At 40.6% G+C, this 27,148-nt stretch overlaps 2 protein-coding genes across 2 annotated transcripts in view; one reads left to right on the plus strand and one right to left on the minus strand.

Moving 5' to 3' along the window:
* GLP1R (glucagon like peptide 1 receptor) overlaps positions 1 to 20,968 on the plus strand; it is a gene marked incomplete at both ends in the record, with an annotated part of 85,979 nt that extends 65,011 nt beyond the window's left edge. The window contains 6 exons of the mRNA XM_084283419.1: positions 7,453 to 7,513; positions 11,366 to 11,435; positions 12,135 to 12,223; positions 15,074 to 15,212; positions 16,100 to 16,141; positions 20,801 to 20,968. Of these exons, the coding sequence (XP_084139545.1) occupies positions 7,453 to 7,513; positions 11,366 to 11,435; positions 12,135 to 12,223; positions 15,074 to 15,212; positions 16,100 to 16,141; positions 20,801 to 20,968 (569 nt within the window). The remainder of the gene's footprint in view (positions 1 to 7,452; positions 7,514 to 11,365; positions 11,436 to 12,134; positions 12,224 to 15,073; positions 15,213 to 16,099; positions 16,142 to 20,800) is intronic.
* Positions 20,969 to 24,781: 3,813 nt separating this feature from the next.
* SAYSD1 (SAYSVFN motif domain containing 1) lies at positions 24,782 to 26,021 on the minus strand. Its single transcript, XM_084285308.1, has 2 exons — positions 25,864 to 26,021; positions 24,782 to 25,783 (listed from the first exon to the last, which is right to left on the minus strand). Exons 1-2 carry the CDS (start codon positions 26,011 to 26,013, stop codon positions 25,487 to 25,489), a joined length of 447 nt encoding a protein of 148 aa, XP_084141434.1. The 5' UTR covers positions 26,014 to 26,021; the 3' UTR covers positions 24,782 to 25,486.
* Positions 26,022 to 27,148: the final 1,127 nt, after the last annotated feature.

Genomic DNA, 27,148 nt, shown 5'->3' on the forward strand with positions numbered 1-27,148 from the left:
AGTAGATAGAAAAAAAGAAATGGGAAAAAAAAAAATCAGTGCAAAATTTTATCCAGCCAAATCCTGAGGGTACTGTGTTGTTTTATAAGCAAAGGATAGGATGGTTTTGATCTGAATCATTTCTAATTACAGTTTGTCTCTTTCAAAAGCAGAGGGAAGAAACAGAAGACACCATTTTGGTTTTGTTCTTCCTTTAGAGTGGAAGTTTTGCTACTGTAAGCAGAATTTCTGTATGAATTTGTGGAAATAAGTGGCAGTGTCAGAAATTGACACTGGTTATATGGTCTTCATCCAGACTTCCTAGAATAGCTTTGCCAGTGCCATTCAATCCTCTTCTGAGTAGTTTCTTGCTACTCCAGCCATGGCTGTATGTGCAAACCTTGCCACTAATTCTCTGTCTTCAAATGCAGAAATATCTGCTATTGCAGTCCTGTGAAGCTCTCAGTGCTCCCAGATCAGTTATAACAGGTAACAGTTCAGTCTTTAACAACTTCTGGGAACAGATGAAGATGTTTTTTCTGTTTTCTTGCTTCTTCACTGGTGTTTCCAGTTTTTGGGTGCCCGGGTCCCTCACCAGGTCCCTTTCTGCTGTGAATTCTTAGGTATTTTTTGAGCAGTATGACAGCCTCAGCATAATGATTTGCTTCAAAGAGACAGTAGATTCCTGTTTGAGTTGAGAGCGTCCTGCTCTTTGTAGTTCATCAACTGTAAAAATATCTATTTGATTGTGTCAGAGCTGATTTGATACCCCGACCTGTTAATGAAGTGTCTTCAGGATGATTTTTTTTTTTAATTTGTTCATTACTCATCTTTTGATGAATATTTATGTGTTAAGATTTCATATCTGTATTGTTCACAAACGTAGTGGGTGTTACTCATATCATGTTATTTCTTCTAATTGAACTTACAGACATGAGCACTCACAGACAATATGGTGTTCTGCTGTCTGAGTAATTTCTGTAATCCCCCGTGTGATAAAATATGGTTGCACTTGTACTTCTCTCAAAAGTACATATGAATAAACTATGTATTCTCTCCGAGGTTTCTGTCTGTCTGAATGTTTGTGCATACTCTTGGCCATGATATTAGCCCTGTTTTACTACTTTTGAGGAACAGCAGGTCTCAGAACAAACAGGAAGCTAGAACTAATTCTCTGGGTAACCCCAAGCAAAACTGTAATACGTGGACCAGCTTTCAAGCATGCAGAAATGTCCCAATACATATTTCTCTTCAAGCTTTTCAATTATCATGTTAGACAGTGTTATGGTTTGTCATTGACAGTGGAACAAAGTCCACGTAGCTGTGTAACTAAAAAAAATGTACTTCTCCCATTTCCTGTCTAATATGAACATTTAATTTCAATTCAAAACACAGGAAGGGTAAAACTGCTTTTCAAATAGAAATAAGTAAAAGATACCATACTTACTCTGTGTTTTCCTAGGAAATGTTAACAGACAGTGAAAGGTGTTACAAAAATTAATAAATATTTCCCAAATCTATTTTTGCTATATGATAATGTTTTTAACATTTCAGGTCAGTTCTTAATGTTATTAGATGGAACTCCATTTATTACCAGTTCAAATGAGTAATTGTCTTTGCTATTAGAAGTTTTTTATGAGGGGAAAATATATCTGTTTACCTCATGTGACTGTACTTTGCAAAAGCTAGGGAAGTTATACAATCTTGATAGACCAAAGCAAACTATAATGTTTTATAAATTGCAAGTCATTTATTTTGATATCATATATACTGGTAAGATTCTTTAAACATTCCTGATTGCTTGTGAGGTAACTGTATTCCTGTAATGGCCACTTCCTTGTCAAGATTTCATGCAATAGTTGGCTTTAAGGTAGCCATGTTATGTTTTTCCTAATTCATTTAATGTGGAAAATGACTTGCTTGACTTCTTATCCTTTGTAAAAAAGACTTTCATACATTTGTTTTGACCCCGAGTCCCACACATCTTACTGCAAAAACAATGGCTTATGGCATTTTCACAGCTGAGGGAAGGGGGAAGAAAACAGAAACAGTAACAGCATTAACAAACAGAATTCTGTAAAGTGTCTTAATAAGCTAATGGCAGAACAGGTAGATGAGTTGTTTCCTTCGGTCTGGAGGTCAGCACAATGGTAGCTAAGCAGGATGTTGATTCAGATAGTCATTATCACTTGCGGGGAAAAATAATCTGTTGCTATGCAGTGCTGGTACCCAGTGCTTCCTTCCTCTAGCATAAGAGAAACCCACGGATCTCCCCTTCTAGAGAGAACAAAATTGTAGAAGAAAGGCGGAAAGAAAACAAAACTAAGGAGGTCAAGATGATTACTCTTTTGTTTGTTTCTTGGGATGTTCAGACTGCTCTTAATCAGGATGTCCAGAACACCAACTCATTGTTCTTCTTGTCTGAGCCCAAGCGAAGAGTCACTGAGCTAGACATTGACTTCAAGCAGTTGTGTCAGTGCTGTGTGGTCTCTGGAAAAAAGCAGCAATGCCATAATGCCACTGTGTGCATCTTTCAGCAGCTACTGAAGACAGGAGCTCTTTACATTTAGAGCCAGGGAGGAGGGAAGAATAGGAAAACAATGTCAACCTCCCATAGTGACTATGCACGACTTCCAGGCTGGAAGAATGACAGGAGGAGACAATTTTCAGCACTAAAGACTAAGAAGAAAATGTTAATAAAAAGCTAAACATCCTCCAAACTTCTATGGTAATTTTACACCCAGCTGCACTTGCAGCAGGGAAACTGCCATAAAAAATAAATAACTCCCCTCCTTCCAACTCTTGGTAATCTAGACTTGCTCTGAGGAAGAATATGCTGAAGGAATGAAGCTATTAAAAGCAGGTAGCCTGGCTAGGGTGTCACAATCTATATTCTGATTGCAAGGAAGACAGGATGCATGCATTATACTAGCCTTCTCTTACCAATTTTGAGTGAAAAATGTTTCAGACAAGGATGTGAAAATGGGCTTTGTGTCCAGACTGAGATTGGTAGGAAATTAATCAGTCAGGAGTTTCTCTTAATTCTCTTTGCACTTGGTCTTCTGCATTAAACTCTTTCATGACTTTTCTTTTTTTAGGAAGAAAAATATTTCATTGTTTCTTCTCACATCTTCCATATTGAGACTCTTTGTACATCTGGTCATGTTTATTTATCCCTAATTTCACTTCACTGATCTCGTATTTCTTGCATTCACACATTAACCAGCTGGTAAAGTCAGACTGTCCTGGATGGGTTCTGAGAGAAAGAAAGGGGTCTGGAGTTCTGACAGCAGTAGTGCCCTTCTGGTTTGTGTGCCTGGTTGTCTCAGAAGCTGAACTTCTCACCAAGTGGAAGCCAGTGATACCAGGTTACATAGAACAGAAACATAGAATCACTTAGGATGGAAAACTCCAAGATCATCATGTCCAACTGTTGACCTAGCCCTGCCAAGTCTACCACGAAACCATGTCCCTAAGCACCACATCTACATATCTTCTGAATGCCTCTGGGGATGGTGATTCAACCTCTTATCTGGGCAGCCTATTCCAACGCATCACAACCTTTTCAATGAAGAAATTTTTCCTAATATCCAACCTAAATCTGCCCTGGTGCAACTTGGGTCCATTTCCTCTTGTCCTATCACTTGTTGCTTGGGAGAAGAAATATGAAACATCTGAAATTTGAGCTTATAAACAAATTCATCAGTCATAAAATGCTCTGTGCAGAATATGTCCTTATTTAATGGTCTCAGCAGCAGGGCAGTGCTCTGGTCCTACAGAGACAAATTTCCATCAAGAAGAATCTCTAATCAGCGAGTGAAGATGAGGGAAGCCTCTCTTGCTCCTCACACTTTTCTCTCCCTTGAAATTGTTTTTGCATAAAATGTTATACAACGCAAAGCTAGCTGTAGCATGTGTCTGCAAGAATGAAAACTTGCTTGCATATCGAGGTGGGGAAAGAAGGAAAGATGGCATGGAACATACCTGGTGTCACCTTTCATAGTAACTGCTACTTCATGGACTTCATGACTGCCTGAGTTTTTCTGTTCTATTACCAAAATATCTCCGACCCACTAAAGAAGAGACTGATTTCTACATGTTGTTACCAGGACATGGTAGCTTCCATTTGCAGCCCCACTTTTGATTCTTCTCTCTGCTTATTAGGGACAGTGAACACTGTGAAAATGTGAACCAAATGGTGGATTCCTGAGCAGAATTTCTCACAGCTTTCTTCTCTTACCTAACCCATCCTGATATTGTTCTGTATAAAACTGCTGAGATTTTTTGGGTTGGATAATGTCTATTTTTCATTTTTCCTTTCCTTTTTTTTTTTTTTTTTTTTAATTACAGTTGTACAGACACCTGGGCAGGTGCAGAATGTTGTAAGCTAGGATGAAAATAGATCCTGCTGCTTAATTATGCAGTAGGGTGTTAAGATGTTGACTTGGCAGATCCATTACTTTCTCATCATCTATAATATATATAATTATTGCAGCCTATTATTTAGAAGCCCCATCCCTGTCATTTGAAGTTGAACTTTATTAGCTGAACTGTCAGCATGCATATTTCATAATACACTTGATAGGTTTCATAATCACAATGTGGTGTTCAAAGACTTTTGGTCAGTTATGCTGTAAACAATAATATGGCAGAATTTATTTTGAGCAGATTTTTGCAGTCTCTGGCATCTTCAGCACTGCTTCAGTACAGACAGAAGTAGACATTAACATTTCCAGAATTCAGAAACCTTTTTGTAGCCAGTTAATCTGGAAAAAAAGATTTTTTGTATGAGGACAAGCAAAGTCAGAAAGAGTTCAGCTTGTGTCTTAAATAAGCATACCCTATAAGTGAGTGCACTTTCTTGTCAGATACCTGATCTTCTTTGAATAGCTGCAGGAGAAAGAGTTGCAAGACTGAAATTCAGATGTGCCAAAAGAGCTGCATGTTGGGAGTCTAGGACTGGAATACAGTGTTGATTCTGTTAATAAATAATTCGTCTGTATATTTTATTCAAGGAGCTGTATAGAATTTGCTTCTTCTGCCTTCTCAAGCTAGCCAAATTTCCCCTGAGTAACGTAACTGTAATGACATTTACATTTGTGCCTGTTAACTGAGGTTAATTAGGTGTCAAGATTATAAAGCAATCTATGGAGAACCTCAGTGATCCTTGCAAGCCATAATTACTGCAGAGATGCTGCAAACTTGCTCTTTTGCTGTTTAAATATCTATAGATTCGAGGTGGATTAGGGAAGGCTGTTGTGGCATTTTCCTGTTTAGATCTTGATTAGGGCTTTGGAGAACTGGATGCAATCCCATCTGCTGATATTGTCCCCCAGATATTTTTCAGAGCCACCATTTTCTTAGGATAGGACTTTGTGAATTTGGTAGATGTCAGATGGTGTTATCCATGTAGTATTTGCACTGATGTGCAAAGCTCACAACTATGCATTGCACTGTTACGTCTTGGTGTCTCATGTGAAAAGTATGTTGCTGGAATCTAATGTCTATAAGGTGACTGGCAGTGTTGCAACAGAAAGGCACCACAGGTCTGTGTCACAGGTGGGAGGGGCAGACGATGTTGTACATGTCACCATACTATCTATTAGTTTGTATATTTGTATGGTAGGATGCTGATGTGGTTCAGTAACACCAGCCTTGAGGTAGACCCTTTTAAAACATAATAATAACAGATTCTCACTTAATGCAAATGTCAAGTAATGCAATTAAATCTGGAAAGATTTCTGATTTATCAAGAAGATGGAGATATCCACAAATACTTGTCATTATCACTCAGAATATCTGTTCCCTTCACTGACACGCAGCCTTTGTGCTCTTGGTGTTTGTGCGTTGTCCTGCAAATTTCATATTAAAGTGTCTTAATTCTCAGCAAAGTCAAGAAAGGAATAATTCAAACTATAATTAGTTTCTATGAATCAAAGGCTCATTTGTGTTTGGAAATGATTTGCAATGAGTCTGTTCTTAATCTCTTATACCAGTATCAAAGCAACACTGAGTTCTCAGTAATTTTGCTCCCAAAATATTGTGCGTGCTCAGTATCAGGTATGTCTGTGGAATGTGATTCAACTGCCTGCCCAATAATCTCTACTCAATTTATTATCTTTGCTATTCTAATTTTTGGTATTGTTCTGTGATTTTATATTGCTGTTCTTTATTCTTTTTTTTCCTTTTTTTTTTTTTAATGGATTGAGCAGAATAACAGGTCTTTTACAGCTATAGTATTTAGCTGTTCTAATAGTAGAGAAGTAATACAGTACAACAAAAGAGTAGGTTTTTACTGATAATGTATGCCCACTACAGATACTGCTTGAAGATTTTCAGTTTGCAAGAGATCACTGATTTCCCTGTAACTACTTTTGTCAGGAACTGTGTATCTACTCTGTGCAATGTTCAGTGTTGCACACTGATATTCTTATGATCTGTTACCAATTGGCTCTAAAGAATGTAATAAGTATATTAAATATTGCTCTTCCCATATAATATATGTACAGCATCTGATACAGTCCAATGAGGTACACAGAGGAATTGTAGACCATGTCAACCCGTCCTTAGGCAGAAAGTCTTCATCCTTCTTCATGAGTCTCAACCTGCTCTCATTCCTTGCATTATTTTTTTGGCTTTCCTTGTACTGAATATTGGTTGGTAGATGCACCTTAAAATTACTTTTCAGGACCTAGGAATTTAATACGTGGAATAAATTTGAGAGTCTTTGACATAAAGCAAATAATCACTGCCAGCTTATTTGGCTTTTCTCTCTTCCCCTTACACCCCAGATAAACCATGAGCATCTGTAACACATACTCTGTCAGGTAAGCATAGGATCAAGCCCCTTCTCAAGACCAGATGCATTTGCTTTGTGGCAACCCCTCAAGTCCTTGCCAGCACTACAGCCTAAACTCTGGACTTCTCTCTGAGGGAGGCCTGAGCACACTTGCTGTGTGGTATGCCCATTCTTTCATTTATCATTAGGGTATGTGGAATTGAGTGTACTCAAACCATGATCCCAATAGACAGCCTGTGCTTGGTGCTGCCTTATTGCAACATATAGCAGACCTGCAAAGTGAAATATGGATGCAAAAGGTTTGGTTCTGAGAGCTCTGCATTCCTCCTCTCTAGCTTGAATACAGAGGCTGATGGAGACTCCATAAATTTAGTTCTTTTGGTTCCTCCATGAAAATCTCTACAGAAAAGCTGTTATATTCCAAGTATAAGGCCGACGGTCTGTTGTTTATTGCTTGTGCTCACTAAGTGGAGGCCCAGGCAAAACATGCTACGTGTATTAATTACTTGCAGGTTAGATTCCTCCTCCCACCATTCAAAGCCACCTACACTGGACAGAAGCTGCAACCTTGCTACCGGAGAATTATGTTGCTCATCATTATGTGGGGGTTTTTGTCCTTTTCTATTTCCCCTGTCCACTAATTTCAGTGCCAACCTTGTCTCCTCTCTTCCCAGGTGTGCCAATGCTGTTTGTTATCCTCTGGGGAACTGTCAAGTACCTTTATGAAGATGAGGGGTTGGTTTAGTTCTGATTTTCTAGCTCTCTCATTTGTGCTGCGTGTGTGCACTGGCAGGTCATTGTTTGCTTTCTGTTCAGTGTGGTTTGCTTTGGCAATGTGCTGAAACCTCAAAAAATTGCTTCTGTTTTGTCTGAAGGTCTTGCATGACATTTGAAGAAAGAGCTTATGTTTCTTTCTGATAAAAATTTTCTGCATGTCTGAATGAATCTATTCTTTTGCAGGTCAAGGAAAGGTACGTTTTGTTTTTCTGTAGTTACAGTATCAGCAGTAGAAGTCATCATACCCAACCAAGACCTCGCCTGACATTGTGCCTTTGGCAGTAGCCTTTACAGTTATGCTTCAGAGGAAGGCAAAAACTTCCCACAGGATTCTGCCTGTGATTTGTAGCGGTTAGCTTATGCCTTGCAGCAGAGATGTGATTGCCTGTTCTTGTTTAAGCTTCCATTATTTAGGTCTTCATAAAATAAAAACACAGTCTTTCTGAAGTCAAGTATAGCACAAACAAAACTGCTACAAAACACAAAATACATTTTGTCCACTTTTACTATTGTGGCTGTTCTGAAAAAAAAAAAAACTGTCTTTGATACACTTTATGTACCAAATAGCATTGTAGTTTAGTATTTGTTTTTCTTTAAAAAAATAAAAAATAAAAACTAGAGTGAGGAAAATGACTTCCTTTTTAAACTTTATGCCGTTTTCTTTTTATTCTAAATGAACTATTTATCAGGTATCTTACTTAATTTCCAAACAGCCCAGACAGCATTTTTGTAGAGATTGTGGGTTTTTTCTTCAAACACAATCCTTGCTGGAGAGATGCTGCAGTGTGAAAATTCAGCATAGTCAGTCATCCTCAGAGGGTTTTCTGGTGCTCATGAGTATTAAGAACCGTCTTTTTTTCAGTGTCTTTTGTAATACTGAAATAATTCAGTCAAGTTGCCTCTTCTGGCTGAAGTAATGCTGGGATTTTCTGACTTTCCTTTTCAAGGTTGACTTGGTATTATTCTGTAAGAAGATCGTGGTCACAGTGATGTATTGCTAGTTTTGTTGAAATTATCAAAATAGGTGTAGAGAGCATATAGCATCTGAACAGGCAGTAGTCCATGGACATATCTTGCCATTGATGTAGAAAATGTATTCAAAGTACTCATGCTGAGCCTCCTACGTTATGCGATGCTCAAACCTGATTTATGTTTTCTATTATGGAAAACTGTCATTCACTGCCTTTAGCGGACCTTAAAAGGGACAATTTCGCACCTTATTGAATTTTCTAAATCTTGTATAAATATTTGTAAAATACGACAATAAATAAACACATGCAGTAGCCTCTCTGAAAGGCAAGATTTCTGCGCCTTGGGCAGACATTTGTTGGAGCAGCTAGGGATATCTTTCATGCTGTTTGCCACAGCACTGTCACCACGGATGTGCAGCAGGCTGTAAATTTCATTTGTGACTCAACTACTTCCCTGGTTATGAGGAATAACTGGAAGTAGATGTGGTCAGGGCTGGGAGTTTGAGGCAGTCCTACAGATGTAGCCGTTTCGATGAAAGGCTGAAGCCTGCAAGACCTATTTGCAGACTGGCTCCTTCTTTCTTTAAATGTGCTTGTGTGAACTCCTTTATAAATCAGTTGCTGTTATAAAAAGTGTGCTATTGAAAAACACTTTGTCTAGATTACAAATCAAATTAAAAGCAAGCTGTGCTTGCTTAATCATTAGACTGTGCCTAAAGACCTGATACTTACACATCTTTATTTCTGCCTGCAATTAATTATGGGAGGAAGACAGCCAGCCTACAGATTTATTTATTTATTTATGTATTTTAATGGAGCTATTCAGCTACGCTTCTTTAAGGAAAAAAATCAGTGTTTTCATTTTTAGAAAAAGACTACCAGGTTGGTAAATAAAGGCAGAAACTTCCCAGTAGCATCTGTTTCACTGGACCAATTCCCCATTCACGGTTCTGATGCTATTTAGTTGTCGAGCACCTTCTAACAAACTGCAAGGATAGATTCCAAACACAACAGCTGTTGGTGTACTTACCACTGTGACAATCCCAGAAAGCACAAATTTACAAGAAATCATGTACATATCTATCAGTTTCATTTTCTGTACTCTTTAATAGCTGTGACACTTTAATTGGACTCTAGTGGTCTTTTTATTGCACATATTTGTATAAATTTAAAAGTAACTAAATCTCCTCTGTGCCACAGGAAGCAAATTAATACACACAGAAATGCAGCAGGGTTAATGTAAAGAACCATTTCTCAACCTCTGTCATTATCAGGAAGTTTTAAAATTGCCTCTGCTTTCACTGCAGCTAGTCAGAAAATTAGAACTCCACTCCCAGCCACGTCTATTACCCAGCCTGTCTTGAGGGGTTCAAGTAAAATTATTTTTAAAGGCAACATGAAGCCAGTTTCTAGTCACACATAGCAATTAAGAAGTTCTTCTGTTATTCAGATTCCAGCTCAGGTACACTGGCTGCACACAGTACATACACCTTTTTTCTGCAGTACCTAAAATACAGTTGAATGTAGTCAGGGATTGGAGCTGGTTGTATGCATCAAAATGAAATTGAAAACAAAATGGAAATCCCTAGCCCTTCTTGGGCTTCCAGTACAACCAAGGGAATATGGAATTGCTGCAGCTAAGCTGCTTCACTCTCCTCTGTAGTATTCATAGAGTGTGTGTAAGTGTTATTGTAGCATGGACCCCCAATATGTTTTCTACAGTTTGCTAGTTTCTCTCAAGTTGACTATTCCACAACAAGGTTGGGTGGGTTTACTCTCCACCAACATCACCCGTGCTGAAGTTTCACAGGCCTATTAAGAAAACTTAAGGAAAATTGAGTATACATATGTTCTGGCAGCAAGTGAAGTGGTATGTGAAGACTGCCCAAACAATGGAGTTGTTGTGTACACAGCTATTGTGTTGGGGGACCCAAAAGAACTAGATGTATTTGTCAAGTTCACTTCAAACCAGTGATCTCAATCTGTGGCTTTCAAACATCACATTCCTTGTGATTGCTCTCCAGTATAGCTCAAGGACACAAGAATTTAAAAAGCTAAAATGAGGCTTATGGGGAGAATAAAGTATTATATTGCCTGTAGCATGTTACCTTCTTGGCAGAGGGCTCAGTCGGCCAACAAAAGTTAGGAACTATTGCTCCAGTCTATGATTTTGCTTTCTTACAACTTAACCCTTCCTTTGAGCCTGAAACCTGTACATATACAGTGGTGGAACCTTAATTGCTTAATTGCCTTAATTGCTTTCTCCTGGTTGAAATTAGTAGGTCATTTTTGAAAATAATAGCAAATAAAATAGATGATTGATCTAAATATTGATAGGAAAAAAGTGATGGTAGGTAATGTGAAAAAGAACTAATGAGCAGCTAAGTAATATGACCCAGCATTGGAGACTGCAGAGTAATAAAAAATAGTACAAAAAGAGTAAGATAGGAACTACTCAGGAAAGATCCAACTCGAATAGATTCATCCTAACCCTCCAGCAAAGTGACATATTTGGACCTTGGTTTTAATGGAGTCAGTCTTTACAATTAACCAATGATAATTCATAGCAAACTGTGGAGGAGAGCTAGCCATTAGTGGGCAAGAAAGGCAGACAAGTAGTATCCAGTTGTATTATGATAGCTGCAATTGCACAAAGCATTCAGCATTTCTAAGAATCAAGCCACTGCATCTGTTTCTATGTCAGCATGATGTGCTTTCCTGGTATCTAGTCATCAGTATTGTTTTCCATCTGCATTGCTGTGACAGAATGAGAAATGGGAGAATTTAGTCATGTACTGAAACTTTTTTTCTTGTCTTCCTCTTTTTGCCATCTGCCTAGCTGCTGGAGCAGAAACTATAACATGAATTACTGGTTGATCATCAGACTGCCCATTCTAATCGCCATTGGGGTGAGTATAGAGTACATGCAGTACTGCATGATGTACTAGAAAGAGCGGAAGTGCACATGGCTATTGTGCATGTCCAAGGGCTAATAATATTTGGGGGTACTGACATTTTGATTCAGAAATGAAATTTTATGAAACTGAATTGTTTTCTGTCACTGGAATTCCTGACTGGCATAATGCTTGTTTTGGCCATGCTGTCATGTTGTAGTGGCAGTGCATGATAACAAAACAGCATGCCACAGTAATCCGGTTAGGTGCTGCATGGGAAAACCTGCAGCAGGTAGCACAGAGAGCCAGATGGTAATATTCCAAATACTGGTCTCCAGAAAAGAAGTAAATTTTGTGGCATTGCAGAGAAATGCTGTGTTCTGCAGCTGCAATACTGTGGTGATGTCAGACCTCCAGCTAAGGCAGACGGGTCAGCCCCCACACCTTGACTGTGCCTCATTCCCAGGAGATGTAGGTATGCTCCTCTACTTTGTTTAGTGAACTTCCTGCATTTTCAAAGGTGACTTGTGCATTCACTGAGGTATATTTTAAAGCATGATAGCTTAGCAAAGAACTGAAATCATTGGCAAATGCTGCAGCTGCAGAATAGCAGGATGCACAGGGATCTACAAATGTATACACAAACCAACTTTTTGAATACTTATGCATATGTATTTTTTGATGATGACATAAATCCTTCTTTCATCTCTCCAGGTAAATTTCCTGATCTTTATCAGAGTTATATGCATCATCATCTCCAAACTACAGGCTAATTTGATGTGCAAAACTGACATAAAATGCAGGTATGTCATTTGTTGGTCTGACGCTTTTTTTACCTCTCAAAATGGAAGTAGACAAAGAGGTATATGAAAAGGAGTGGACTGACAGTAGCAGTTAAAGAACACAGACCCTGGGCATAGATTATGGTGTACATTGGTATGACTCTTAGACAGTCAGTCTCCAGAGAAGCCTCCTGGTGAAGCCAGGACAGGTGTTGTACCTTCATTCTCATTTTCGGCATCCTGGCTTGTATAAGAAGCAGTGTGGCCAGCAGGGCTAGGGTAGTGATCGTCCCCCTGTACTCAGCTCTGGTGAGGCTGCACCTTGAGTACTGTGTTCAGTTTTGGGCCCCTCGCTACAAGAAGGACATCGAGGTGCTCAAGAGTCCAGAGAAGGGTGATGAAGCTGGTGAGGGGTCTGGAGAACAAGTCCTACGAGGAGCAGCTGAGGGAGCTGGGCTTGTTCAGCCTGGAGAAAAGGAGGCTCAGGGGTGACCTTATTGCTCTCTACAGGTACCTTAAAGGAGGCTGTAGCGAGGTGGGGAGTTGGTCTGTTCTCCCACGTGCCTGGTGACAGGATGAGGGGGAATGGGCTCAAGTTGCGCCAGGGGAGTTTTAGGTTGGATGTTAGGAAGAACTTCTTTAGCGAAAGGGTCGTTAGACATTGGAACAGGCTGCCCAGGGAAGTGGTGGAGTCACCATCCCTGGAGGTCTTTAAAAGATGTTTAGATGTAGAGCTTAGGGATATGGTTTAGTGGAGGACTGTTAGTGTTAGGTCAGAGGTTGGACTCGATGATCTTGAGGTCTCTTCCAACCTAGAAATTCTGTGATTCTGTGATTATAGAGAAACAGAAGGCTTGATCTCTTTGCTCATGACATTAAACTGGAAGAATATTAAGTAAGTAGATATTTTCTAAATACTTTAAGCATATGCAGGTACTTACATAATTTGAAAAAAAAATATATGAGTGAAAAAATAAAACCTTTAACTTCAATGAATATCAAGGTGTGGGTCATTTTGAGTACTGCTCCTTGTTCTCCTTGCCAGTTGTTACTAGGACAAACTTTTGATCTTGGATTTACTAAGAATGTATATGATGTTTCAAGAGAGATGTTTCAAGATGTCAAAAGTTATCACTGAAGCATTCACTTCTTATTTTGCAGGCTTTGCCCTGTCTGTGTCTGTGTTACTCCTGTTATTTTATTATCTTGATAAGATTCTTAGTCACATCCTTCATGTCTACATCTTGGAGAATATTTCTGTATTGCAGTCTGAAAAATACAGTAGAAAGAACAAGTCTGCAGCAGGGTGAATTAACGAACGTGGAGCTACAAGCTGTGGTAGCTGTTCTACTACAGTTCTACTAGAGTTAGCTGATTTTGCTGGCTTGAAGTTGGATATTTCTACATTACAGCCTGCTAAGCTAGACACACCATGTATTTTTGTGTCTTCTCATCTGACTGTAGAGTTGACTTGTATGTTACCTGCCTTCATTATCTCATGTGAAATTTTGGAAATCCTTTTGTGTGTTTGGAGCTAAAAGCAGAGAAAAGTACTCCTTCTAATGTGCTGCGTGGTTTGCTTTTGTTCATGTTGAATATATATGACTTTCATATGACAGAGTAAAATTTGCAGGGTAGAGTGTGGGGGGGGGGCAGAAGCAGTTCCGTTGGCATGGGGCCATTTAAAAGTCTGACTGTAAAATTATCTTGCCCTTGCCCTCAGGACTTCTGTAAGCAGCACGTAGGTTTGATACACTTGAACCATTTCTTAGAGGTGCATGTTAATTCTGTTATTCATACTACATGTTCAAGAATCTGCTAATAAAGCAGAGAGAATTTAGCAAGAAAGCTTGGCTGGACACAGCCTTGAGTAACCTGCTGTGAACTAGAACTGGACTAGGGGCTTCCAGAGATCTTTTCCAACCTGAGCGTTTATGTGATTCAGAGTAAACAATCTAGGGCACACAAGATTTGCTGACAACCCTGCTGGTCAAGTGATTCTGCATCTACCAAAGTGTCTCATGGCAGGTTGTCGGGAGACACTGGCAGTGTCGTCTGGTTCTGTGGCCCATGATAGTCCTATAACCTCCCACGTGGGGTTCAGGCCCTTTTCATTATCCTGTTGGGTGATTTAGTGTGTATACCTGTCAAAAGAGAGTTAAAGACCATTCTTGTCAATATTTTTTCTGTAGTTGTAACCCTGAGCATTGCTCTCCCACTGATGAAAAATATTTTACTTCAGATTAGTGTCTTTTTTCGTTTGCTAGCTGTGTCTTTGAACTTGCCATTTAAATCACGGAGTCATCAGTCACTCTAAGACAGTTTAACTGCTTTTACGAAGCGTTGTGCAGTGACAGTTAGTTACAGTGTTTTGAAGATTTAACACACCACGGAGGTGGGAAGGAATACTCCTCCCTTTGCCAAGGTATTTTTAAAAGATTCCAGACACTGATAGACTGTTTCTTTCACTGTTTCTATCAACAAAGTAGGTTTTGATCATATTTCCCACTTATAGACGGGGAAGAGGGTACATGGGAAGGCATCTTGGGGTACAAGGAAGCATGTGACCTGCTCCTGAGTTTGGCAGGCTTTCTAGGTGAAATACAGCCAGGAGCTGAACAGATAGCATTGGTGAGAGCAGAGAGTGGTCTGCAGTGGAATGGCAATTAAAACATACTGAAACCTACTATGGTTCTGTTTTGAGGATTTTTTTTTTATTATTATTATTTTTCTGCAGCTTCTGGAAGAGGACACTGCAACATAAAGTGGTGCAGTGACCAAAGTTCACAGTGTGTCAGAAACAGTGGTGATCACTGGGATCAACAATGATCTATTCAGTGGCATTGTTTTTTTCTTTCTTTGTGATCTTAGGCTGGCCAAGTCTACGCTGACGCTGATCCCACTTCTGGGGACCCACGAGGTCATCTTTGCCTTTATTACTGATGAGCATGCCAGAGGGATGCTGCGCTTTGTGAAGCTTTTTACTGAACTCTCCTTTGCTTCTTTCCAGGTAGCACTCACACTCTGCGCCTGTGGATAAGATATTTTGTAACTGCTGCTTGGGGAGCTGCTTGCTCTCTCAATCATTGCACGCTCCCTGTTCTTCATATTTCTCAATTTAGCACTGGATCTTGCAGGTTTATGACAGTGGAAGTGAAAGCATGAGAAGTAATTTTTAATAGCTAGTTTAGATGTTAGTGTCACTTATTTTCAATAAGTCTTACATTTCTCACAATAAACTGGTATTGCTATCCTTGTATTAATCTCTGCTTCCTATGGGACACCTCAAGGCAATAATAAAATTATCTGTGATTTCCTGTAATTGTATAATGGCATTGCTGAAAGCAAATTTTGTGCCTCCTCTCGTGTTTTTGATACTCCTTTGAAAATCTGTGCTGTGAGAGGTAGTTGTCTACAGCTGCAATTGCATGCGAGGTGAATGTAGATTTACAGTGATTTTTATTTAGCCGTTGCCTTAGGTAAAGCCATTTTAAAAGAATCTCCTTGTCTAAAGGAATCATTATTCTTCAAGTTTCCCTGCTCACCCACTCAATCCTTGTTTATCAAGCACAGAGCTGTACTTGAGCTCACTGTGAATTGTTCATATATGAAGTGTATATGGCTAGAAACAAGGTAAGGAAAAAGAAGGGGAAAGAATGGTTTGGAAAAAATGACAGAGCCTGAAGAAAACTGCAACTTACTTTTCCTAAGACTGTGTGCTTTAAGACTTTGTCTGGTCAAACTTCTCTGCCGTCAGATTGTCTCCATCTTTCAGTCTTTTTTTTCTCTAACCATGGAACATGCTGGTATGAAGCTCACCCCTCTGCAGGCTTGCTTGGCAAAGTGGGACAACTGCTCTGCTCTACTCACTCCTCTTCTGTTTTTTGTTGATTTCAGGGGCTGATGGTTGCAATTCTTTACTGTTTCATCAATAATGAGGTAAGAGAGACACTAGGAGCTGTTCCAATTTGCCTTATCAGCATCCACTGTAGAAAAAGGAAATTGAAAATGGTCTTGAACTGCTAAATGGTCTTAAACTGCTAAAAGTTGTGTTCAGAGCTTTTTTTATTATTATTATTATTTTACTTTTTCTGCAGATCCTCCTCTGTACAATTACACAGAATAACTCTTCAGACAAATGTTGGAAGGAATTCAGGCAGTATAATTTAGGGACGCTATTTGTAGACATGAAATCTTGCAAGTTTCTTGCTCACAGTTGTATAGTTTTCACTGCTAGAACTTTCCTTTTATTGAGAATTAGAGCTGCTCTCCTTAATCCATCTCAAAGTGCTTCTGATTTGCTTGTTTTGATGAATGTGGGAGTAGAGCCCTTTTTATTTTGAGAACTCATCATCTAGCTGGTTAGGTTGTAGTCCTCATGGCGAATGTATAGTTTGGTTTAGTTTGGTTTCTGTGTGGCCCAGCTACTGACGATATCATGAAGCCCTCGTTGAAATGGAGCACTGAACTTCAAGAAGTAGTGAGCCCTCCCAAAGGCTCAGAAGAAATAAAATCAGGGCTTTGAGTTAATTTGAATGAGTACTATCTTCTAGGGCATCTGCTGAATCCCAGCCCTGTTAGGGTAGAATATTGTTCAGTTTCTGTATTGCAGGAACCTCTCATGTTACCTTGTAAGTGATTATTATTATTCATTCACTCAGCAGCCAAGTTTGCAAGGGATGCAAACACCAGTAATTTGGCAGCACATTATTAATTCTAACGTACATCAGTGTGTTTTGCATTCATGCTAAATCTACTTTTAAATATGACACTGTAATCTAAGATCATCCATTGGGAGACAGGCTTCATCAAAAAACTGGAATCAATAGAAAAATATTCTAATTGTGTCATCATGGCCTGGCTGGAGTCAACAAAAAAGCAGCAGGCATCTTGAATGAAGGCCTGCAGGAGACTGTTCACTTTTGTAGCTGTGGGTTAATTTGGTTTAAGTCAATGTGTTAATTGTACTGTTTACAAAAATCAGAAGTGGGTAGCAGCAGGATTTGATCAAGTATGAGTTGGAGAATATTTGTTTAAAATTCCTTGCACAGCTTTACAGGTGTACATCTTGAAATGAAGCACCGTCTGTTGCTGCATCATGCATTTATTTTGATTCACTTTAGCCTTTGCTGATACATCCCCTGTGCAGCTGCAGCCAGGTCTCTAGTGAGTAATACTGAATAATTTCCTCCATGAAATTTCATTCCTACAAGGGCAAAGTTACATCATAGCCCAATTGAATACAAACAAATTACCCGATACCAGGTACGCTTGCTTCTTTTGATGGACCTTTCTGTGAAGTAGCCTTCCTATGTTTCTAAGGGATCCTCCAAATCTCATGTTATTCTACTTCTCTTGGGTTTGTAAAGTAACTAAAATGTAATCATAATGTGTTCAGCTTCACAGAAAGCTGAACAACGATCTAGGTTGAATTCTTTTGTTTGTTCCAGCTCTTGTTAAAAGAAAGGAAAAGAATTTTGTCAAGCTCAATCATCAACCCCCATAAAATAAATCCATGCAAAGAGCTTGATTATGTTAAGTCTTTTCTATTACTTTCTTAAACTATATGCGATATTCTTGGTTTTCAAACTATTATTCTTCTGACAGACTGTTTGTGCCTGAAGCCAATCCCCATTTGCAGTATGGACTGTATTTTTATTTTTGTTTGTGACTCAATGAGAGCTTTTTCCTTAACTATACTTCCTAAGGTTTTTGCAATTGCTGGTACCAGATCAGGGGTAGAAATAAAGCTAGAAGTTTTATTAGTTTCCTTTCATAGTATCTACTTAAAGAAAAACATTAAAATATGTTCATATTTCAGTCACATTTTAGCTGAAAGAATGGTAGTATTGCTCTGAAACAAACTGCAGGATCTCATCAGATTGCCTGTTATCACCAGTGTTATTTTGAAAATGAGCTGGGTTTAATATGATCAGTTTTTCTGCAGTTAGTGTTGCTTTCTATAAGAAATATTCTACCCAGAGAGATGCTGTGTTTTTCCACCAGAGTTAGTTTAAGCTGATTCGGGTTGCGTTCTCTATAGTCTTGCTTCTCTTTTTTGCCTTCTTCCTGTTGCAGTGGAAGTACACTTGAGTCTCTTCCACGTTAAAATAACCTGTCCTAACTCTAGGACTCCTGACTTTTTTATTTACTGCCAACTTTTTCTTTTCATTGAGTATTCTCTATAGAGACTATCTATTGAACTCCTCCACCAGCTCCATTCCCTGTCATTTCAGATCAACTTTCCTTTCACTGTGATTTATTGACATGTTTTTTGCCAAAGTTTAACTTCTCTGCAATCACATTCCAGGCTCATTGCCACATTCAACATCCTTGCCCAGCAGCTGCATTAGTCTCAATCAGCTGCTCTCTGTGAGATACCTTTCCATCTTTAATCTCCATGACTGCCTTTTCCAGGTTCCGATACCTCTTCCCTTTCTCTTAAAAAAATTCTTCTTCCTCTTTCTTGTGTGAACTTTGCTCTTAGTTCCATTTTCCCTATATAGCTAATTTATGGGGAATCTCATCCATGCACAGAAGCTACTAGGCTATGATTTTTTTGCTGAAAGATTTGTACATCAGCTTCTGTGCTTAAGATCTACAAAATAAATCTTAACCTATGCCGCTGGTCACATCTTCACAGCCATTGAGGCAAAAATTCAGTTCAACGCTGACACCAAAGCCGCTCTTTACCCTTTTCCTAACCTCTGGAGAGAAAATTAATGTTGTCATCCACAGCCATTCCTAAGACATCATCTCTGATATGGTCTTTTATTCAGGTCTTTCCATTCACTTTATCTCAATCTTGCAGGCTATTTGTATCATAGCTCTAGGATACAACCTGTCACGTCCAGCTGGACTGAAGACTCATTTCCTTCCTTTGTCTGACTCTAAATACCCACTTGTATTGCTCATTGACTTAATCTGTCAGTAAGTACATTCATGTGCTCTTTCAGGATCTACCTGTCAATGTCCAAAACTGCTTATTCCCAATGCTACCTATTAAATCAGAGGTTCTCCATGCCAACAACAGCGGTGGTAGTATGATCAATTATTATCCTACAGACAATATAGTCCTTGCATTTCACTGTTTTCTGTTCTGTCTTTATCAAGCTGTTCTTCCCAATTCTTATACGGCAAGGTATCTCTCACACACTATATTTTTCCTCGTGTCTTTGTGTAGCTTTTGACACAACCACCACCCACAGTAATCATGGTACAATACAAGTTTTTATCTCAGCACCTTTCCTTCTGTCCCATTTGGTTGTGATACCAGAGGGACAGATTCCACCCTCAGTAACACAGAAATGCGGTTGGTTTACAAACGCCTGTGCCAGGATAGTGCTTGTTAAAAGGGCTGTGGGTCAAAGTTGACAAGCACTGCTGGAGGTAACCATCAAAGGAAGACAATTGCCTGTGTAAGACCTTGCTTCTTTTTCTAGGGCTGCTTCCCAGTTTTAGTACTTGAAAATAAGCAGAGAAGAAAGCTTTACAGTAACTGGTTCCCTAGGAAGTTTCCCTCAGAGTATGAAGGTTTCAGCAGCCTGCATAGGATGACAGGCCTGTGTTGGAACTGCCATCATTTAGTTAGTCTCTTAGTGGTCAGCACCAGACCCTAAAAGGAAGATAACAAAAAGGAACTCTCCAGAGAAGGCTCGCTTAAGTAACCTGCCCATATTGAACTTACTTCCAGGCTGAAGTACACACCCTAATGAATTGATTACTGTAGTTACACTCCTGCCTTTTTCTAAATAGAGTAAAAAATGTTCAATTTTATGTCCTCTGCCTTACGTGTTAAAAGCTAATGGAAGTTCTTACTTCAGTCAAGTGGCAAGAGCTTTGCCCATGGAACAGGAAGATCTAAATTCTGTTCTTGTTTGTGAAGTACAAAAAGCTGAAACCATGACAGTTGCAAAACCCTTGGTAAACTTCCATGTGAGTACAGCAGTTACACAGTTTAACCCAGAACCTGTACCAGCTAGGTATGTAACTTTAAAAAAACAGTACCTGCAAAAATACTCTAATTGTTATTTTAAAGGGGAAAGAATATACAGACTTCAATGAGCTAGTTTGTCGGTGTTTCAATTCTGAATAATCTTTGTAAAACAAACAAACAAAACCCCTAAATATTCAAAGAGTAAAAATAATCCCACACGATACTGTTCAAATGAAAACAGAAATTAAAGCAGAATTCTAGGAATACCTCTGGTGGCAGTACTAAGCTGGAAGCCAATCTTGTCAGTCATTTCATGACTGATATGCAGAATCAACTTAATTGTTAGTAGTGGTAGGGCATAGAGTACATTCACTATTGCAGCTGAATACTATTTAGAATAAAATACTGAAGATAACATTTCCTGGGACAATGTAGCTTTATGCAAGTGAATACCATCATTATCTTAAATATGGAATACCTTATGATGGACTAATGAGATAATTAGCTAATTTAAAACAGTAATATTTCAGATTTAAAGCATTGTCAGCTTTTCCGATCAGTGTGGTATGCTTATTTTTAACTTGCCCTTTTCTAATGGAATCATATAAAGGTCTGATTATTTCTACATTCATTCTTTTTATTTCCTTCTTTGGACCTATTAGGTTCAGATGGAGTTTCGGAAAAGCTGGGAGCGCTGGAGATTGGAACATTTGTATGTCCAGAGAGACAGCAGTATGAAACCTCTGAAGTGTCCAGCCAACAGCATCAGTAGCGGAGGCACAGTAGGCAGTAGTGTCTATGCTGCCACTTGCCAGGCCACATTCAGCTAAGATTTCTGAAGGTGAATCAGACTGAGAACAATGAACTGTATAATATACCTGAAAACCCTTAAATACCCAAGCAAGTGGCTTAAGTGTGTCATCTCCAGCAAGAAACTTAAGTATATGCTGCTCATTGCCTGCAGGCTGTTGGACAAAGGTTTCTAGGGAAAGCAATCTGCTAATATAATCAACACATCAGAGGAAAAATCGATCATGTCTAAAGTAAGTTAAAAGAGTTTCTTCCTATTTGCACGCAAGGCCTCCAGGTGTCCAAAACTTAAGCATAGCATTGATCCAGGCTGAAACCACGGGGTCAATGGCTTATTACTGTTGAGTGGGCGAGCTGAGTGATCAACTGATTAAATTACAAGGATACAGAATATGATTATTGCCAAAAAAAAATTTAGACTTTTATGGGGATAGGGTAAGGTGCTATTACCAGTTTTAGAAAGAACTTAGTGGGACACAACATGTGTTTCAGGGGAGAATCAGTTTTGTAATACGCTTTCCAAATCTAAAGTTCAAAATATGCTTACCTGTTTTACTAGGTAGGTGAAGAACAGCATCCTGAAGATCCGTAACTGCAGCAGGTAGCGTGGTGTATGTTCCCGAGTGCTCTTTTTAAGCTTCACTTGAAAACCAAAACCAGTATCTAGTGGGGGGGCTCTTTTTTATTAATAGGTCTCTGTTGACACTGATATAAATATCCCCTGTATGCACGGTCCTTCAGCTTTTACATGGCACTCTGCCTCTCCAGTTGGGTGCAGAAGTCAACCTGCAGTCACAATTGGTCTTACCAGAGATCACCTGCTTGGGACAGATTTGGCACTTCGCATGGGCTCACTCTTCTCTGTTTTCTTCCCTAGCCCCCGTCTGATTTCTGCAGGCCCACGAGCTACCTGTCAGGTGCCCTACCCGGGGTGGCAGGCAAGTGGGTGTGTTTCACCGGGCATGTCAAGGGCTGTGCTTTCAGCACAGCGGACAGCTCTGGCTGCACACCACCTCCCCAGCTTGCCCTCAGTGGGGTTTGGGAAGCCCCCATGGTGCAGCAGCCCGAGCTCAATGGGCTTGTGTCGCCTGCTAGAATCTGTGAGGGCTCTCGCAGAATATGCATCTACACTGCTAATTAGCGGTTACCCTTGCTGCTGTTTACATGAGTTGCTGGAGAAAAGAATGAGGTACCTTTACAAGCAGACCTCGGTCCATTGTATCACTTAATAACAGACATTACGTATCTTTACTCAGCTTAGATATTCAGGCTCCCTTTACAACAGAGACAAGGTGCGAGATATGAGGTCAGAGAATATCCCTGCCCATAGCCTTACTGTAATGAGTAACTGTTATAGCCTAGCAGTTACACTGCTCAGCAGAGAGAAAAAGAACGTATTTTCAAGTCCCTCTTTGCACTTGGGTTCACATCCCCCAATGCCAAGAAAATGAACTGGATATGCTGGGATGTAATTCAGCATCTTCCCTGCCTGAAGCTAGATTGCTTTGCATGGAATTATTTAATCATTGTATTAGAATTCAAATTGCCAACAGGGTGGATTAGTTTTGTAATCAGCAGGTTAGAATCAAATTACAGAGGATAGGTTACCTTCTTCTGCTATAATGCTTATAATTTTGCTCCAGGGAAAAAGCCAGACACATTTGTAGAAATCCACCACAGTTCTCAGGCTGGTTTCTGGCTGCTTAGCATGCTGGCTTCTATGCAGGCCATTCCCAGGCTGTCCCTTCATAACTTCAGCTGCAGAGCTGACCTTGGAATGAAGCACCTCAGGTTCGTCTGCAAATTTAATACCTAGTTTCTACATTGACACCATTAATACAATGCCTGACTACTACATATGTAACCTAATTGCTGTCCTGAAATTTAATTAATTAGCTTCTTGTATGTTGAGCATACCTGATGTTTCTACTTAACATCTACCATTAAGTGCTTTGATAGGAGAAGTGGTAAAATTAGTCATTGGTAGGTGAAAAGGTGGTAACAGATTAAATTAATATCTGTGTGATAATGCACACTGAAGGGACTGATTTCACCCATGAATAGTCAAGATAGGGTGCTAGTTTTCCAGGGCCCTGCTTGGTTGTGTGCAAACCCAGAAAAAATGTTCCTGCTACTTGCACAGCTGTTAGCAAAATTAATTTTGCTGTAGCAATAGGAAGTTATAGATGCATTGTAACACACTATTTTGCTGGGAAAAAAAAGTATACATACCAAATGAAAGCGAATAGACATAGGAATAGACAGCAAAGTCCTTACAGGTGTGGCATCAGATCTGTACTTAGTTGCCGTCACAAAACTTGACATGCTTTTGAGCTACTAGGCTCCTTTTACCCCTCCCAGTGTCACTTAAAAACTGAGGGCTTTGGGCCTATTGGAATAACTCTGGCACCAGCTGTCAAACTTACCTTCTTACATTATGACTTGTTAGAAACCAGGAGGGAAAAAAAAGGGTGTGTTAGATGACCAGAGTTTTGATGTTTTTGTTTTTTTTTTTTTCCTCTCCAATTAAGCTCTTGTTTCTTCAAGCCCTTTAATATCCCCTTGACACACCAGTGAAACAACTCAGTGAAAGGAATTGCCACCAAAGCAGCGTAACAGTAATATATTTTGAGAAATACTTCCAGCAAGGCCTAAACAATGATTTCTACATCACACTTTATCTACTTCAGTAAAATCTTTTACAAGCCTATGTTGTTATTCATGACATCTCCATTTCAGAATTTATAACATGCATTTATTTGAGTAGCATGAAATAAGCAAAGCAGCACAAAGCACTGGAACAGATGAATTGTGTGTATTTTTATTTCTTGTGCCTTTCAGCTTCATGCTCATTTACTGTGGTAACGTGTTTCATAAAGTATTAAATAGAACAATCTATAAATTCACCTGGACATTATGTAATTAGTTTATAGCAAATGAAAACTTTATTTCCATTATTGCTGCTATAAAGTTTCATAATTTCATGGATGTTACCTTATTTTTAATATTTATTTGCATGTCTTTCCTTGTTTAAAAGAACACCCACAGGATCTGTGAAACATGTCAGATTACCAACTTCCCATAAACATGTTTATTTTTATCCTTGTGAATAAAGATTCAACTCACAAAATTCCGTCACTTACTGGTGTATTTATTTTTTTTTGTCATGTGACTATTTCTTACTTCTTAATTACTGTAACATTTTCTAAGAATGTAAAGGCTTACACTTCATGGAAGCAAAGGTTTTATTTGTACCACCATGTCCAGTACAACTGCTCTTTACCTGCAAAAGCTGTATTAATTAAGAACAAAATGGAGCACATTATCTGTACAGAGTCAGAAGGAATCATCAGAAAGAGTGAGAACTCCACAGGTTTTTGCATCTCAGCTAGAGGATGGCAGAACATGTGGAAATGAGAAAATTCTGTGCTTGGCTTTAAGAAGCGGCATTTGGAATTTATACAACAGACCAGTACTAGAAGTACTGCGGAGAGGTATTGAAAGATGCTTGGCATTGTTAAACATATTATTTGTACTTTAATCTATTACTCTCCGGTTCAACTGAGCGTGACAAATGCTTCCTTTTGTTTCCTTAACAAATGACAGAACCTGTAGTAACTCAATCCTTAACACTGTAAATCACTGTTAAAATACAAAAGGCATAATAAAACAGGATTTGAAAGAGCAAGCTGTGATTTTTGTTCTTGACTCAGTACTCAGAGGCATAAACTCTATTAGCTGCTCTTCACTATAGCAATATAAATGATTTGTTTCAATGTTTTGTTCCTGTATTTTAGAAATACCAGTGGATCACACAGAAAGTGTATGGAGTGATTGGAAGAGGCATCACCAGCTGTGCTATGGTGTTAAAAAAAAAAAAAAAAAAAAAAAGACAATCCAGTGACAGGGGAAATCCCTTTCTATCTGAGGGCTTCCTGCATTTCCACATCTGCTGCAAGTTGACCCTAAATTTAAAAAATGATGAATAAAAAAAAATACATTATCTGTCAGGAATAATAATCAAACCTTTTGCCCTACACTGCAGATGATAAAAGCTGTCACTTGAAGTGAACAGGGAACTTGCATCAAAATCAGATGTGTTAGATGAAACTCACGAGTGTGAACAGAAGCACCAGCCTCTGTTGTACTTATACTGCCTCATGTCTTCAACAAGTGGGTTCCAGACAGAGCTGGGAAAGAAGAGCAGTTAATCACTTTATTACAGCTGTTGTCGAGCGGCAGCCTTCCTGCCACCACTGTTAAGGCTTCCAGGTGCAGAAACTGACCAGCTGCCAAGCTGTCGGCCAGCTGCGCGAGGCCGTGCCCCTCGCAGCCCTTCCAGCACCGCTCAGACCAGCTGCCTGCCGCTTCGCTGCCTGCCAGCCGGGCCCGGGGCCACCCCCCAGGAAAGGAGACCAGAGCTACGCTTTGCTACGGCTTTATTCGAGTCCGCGCCGCGCTCGGGGCCGGCCCCTTCCCTGCTCGTCCCGCAGCCTGTCGGTGCGGAGGCGAGGGGGGCCGTGCCCGCCGGCCAGGCGCTACCTCCCGGCGGCCGGCCGGTAGTGCAGCTCCCGCTCCAGCAGCTCGGCCGTCAGCGTCCCGGCGATGGGGGTGCAGCCGGGGTTGAACACGGAGTAGGCGCTCAGCTCGCCCGGCCGCCGCTCGCCAGGGCCGCGGGTGCCGGCGTACATCCAGTAGAGGAGGGAGACGACGAAGAAGGGCAGCCCCAGCTCCAGCTCGGCGAACAGCGCCAGCAGCACGGCCCACAGCAGCACCTTCAGCGCCAGCACCAGCAGCGGCCGCGCCGGCTCCGTCGCCGCCGGGACGGGACGGGGCTGTGGAAGCAGCAGCGAGGAGCGGGGTCAGGCACCAACCCTCCGCCGCACGCCCCCTACCCGCACACCGCTGCGCTCACCTGGCCGCCGCGATCCGGGCCCTCCGAGGCCTCCGGAGCCGCGGCCTTTCCCGGCGGCTCCTCGGAGCGCGGCGGGAGGCGGGCGGCGGCAGAGCTGGTGCCGCGGGCAGCCCGAAAGCGGGCGAGGCGCTGCTCCACGGCAGCCGACATGGCCGCCCCGCGGCTGCGCAAGGGCGGGGCAGCGGCCGCGCCTGTGACGCCTCAGCGGAGGGCGGGCGGGGCACGGGGGCAGGGTCGTGCGCGCCGCCCTGCGGGCCGGCCGGAGAAGGGAGGCAAATTGCGGGGACTCCCAGCGCTGTCAAAACCGAATTTCGGAGGTTTTGGGCCTCTGAAAACACGGGGAGACGGACAGATGGGTAGTCGCGTCTTTCCGTGCAGAATGGGTAGCAGAGCCCACCACGTAGCTCTGAAAAAAAGTTGGAAGTGACTGAAAGCCTCCCCTTTTTCTTTCCTTTTTTTATTTTTAAACCTTAAAGACTAATGTCAACACCAAAAAGAAGAGGAAACGGAAGAAAGCAGGGGGTGACCAAAGGACGCACAGGGAGAATGAGGGGTCAGCTGCTGTGGTGACTCCAGCATTTGTATTGATGCCTGGGCGGCCATTTTGTGAAAACGCCGGGCAGCACCAGAAGGGGCAGCAACATGGCGGGCACACTTGTTGGGCCCTGCACAAAGCCCTGGTCATTTGGCTTCTCCTAGGTGGCTGCTCCTCTCAGGAAGGCTGAGAGGCACCAGGGATGACCCAGCACCACCCTGCTCCCGGCCATGGAGGAAAAGACATGATGGCCAAGCCAGCAGGGCCCCACAGAAGTAGGCTCTGCATGGTAGCACATACAGACAGGCCCATCCTTCTCTCTGTTTAACCAAAAAAATTAAACTCAGGAGAAGCAGCCCTGTCACATTGTCTTTCAGCTATCATTACAGCTGAGAAATAGAAATTTATTTACAGGAGCTTGCTCTTAGCCTCCAGAGTAAAGCATTTATCACTTTCCAGCAGTAATAGTTACCAATGAGACATCATTTCATCCTGCAGTGCTGTTTCCAGTCACTTATAGCTTTCTCAGAAGTGACCTTTAGGGCTGAATATCTCATGCATGTGTCAGCCTAGAAGTAAACATGAGAAGTCTAATAAAAACAATTTGGGTGTTCTTAAGTTATCTTAATGTGGAAAATTTTATTATTATTTTTTTTTCCAACTAAATCATTTTTCAAATGCCTATTTTATGCTTGGTTACAAAATAACTTCTCTTTCAACCTTCAGATTTTGAAAAACGTGCCACAGTGA

This window comes from Netta rufina, assembly GCF_964035555.1.
Source record: "Netta rufina genome assembly, chromosome: 3".
In the NCBI taxonomy this organism is placed as follows: domain Eukaryota; kingdom Metazoa; phylum Chordata; class Aves; order Anseriformes; family Anatidae; genus Netta; species Netta rufina.

Coding starts and splice junctions, on each gene's coding strand:
- SAYSD1 (XM_084285308.1), bottom strand. CDS start 26,013: ATGTCGGCTGCCGTGGAGCAGCGCCTCGCCCGCTTTCGGGCTGCCCGC. Junction 25,784..25,863: donor GCCCGGATCGCGGCGGCCAG/GTGAGCGCAGCG, acceptor CTGCTTCCACAG/CCCCGTCCCGTCCCGGCGGC.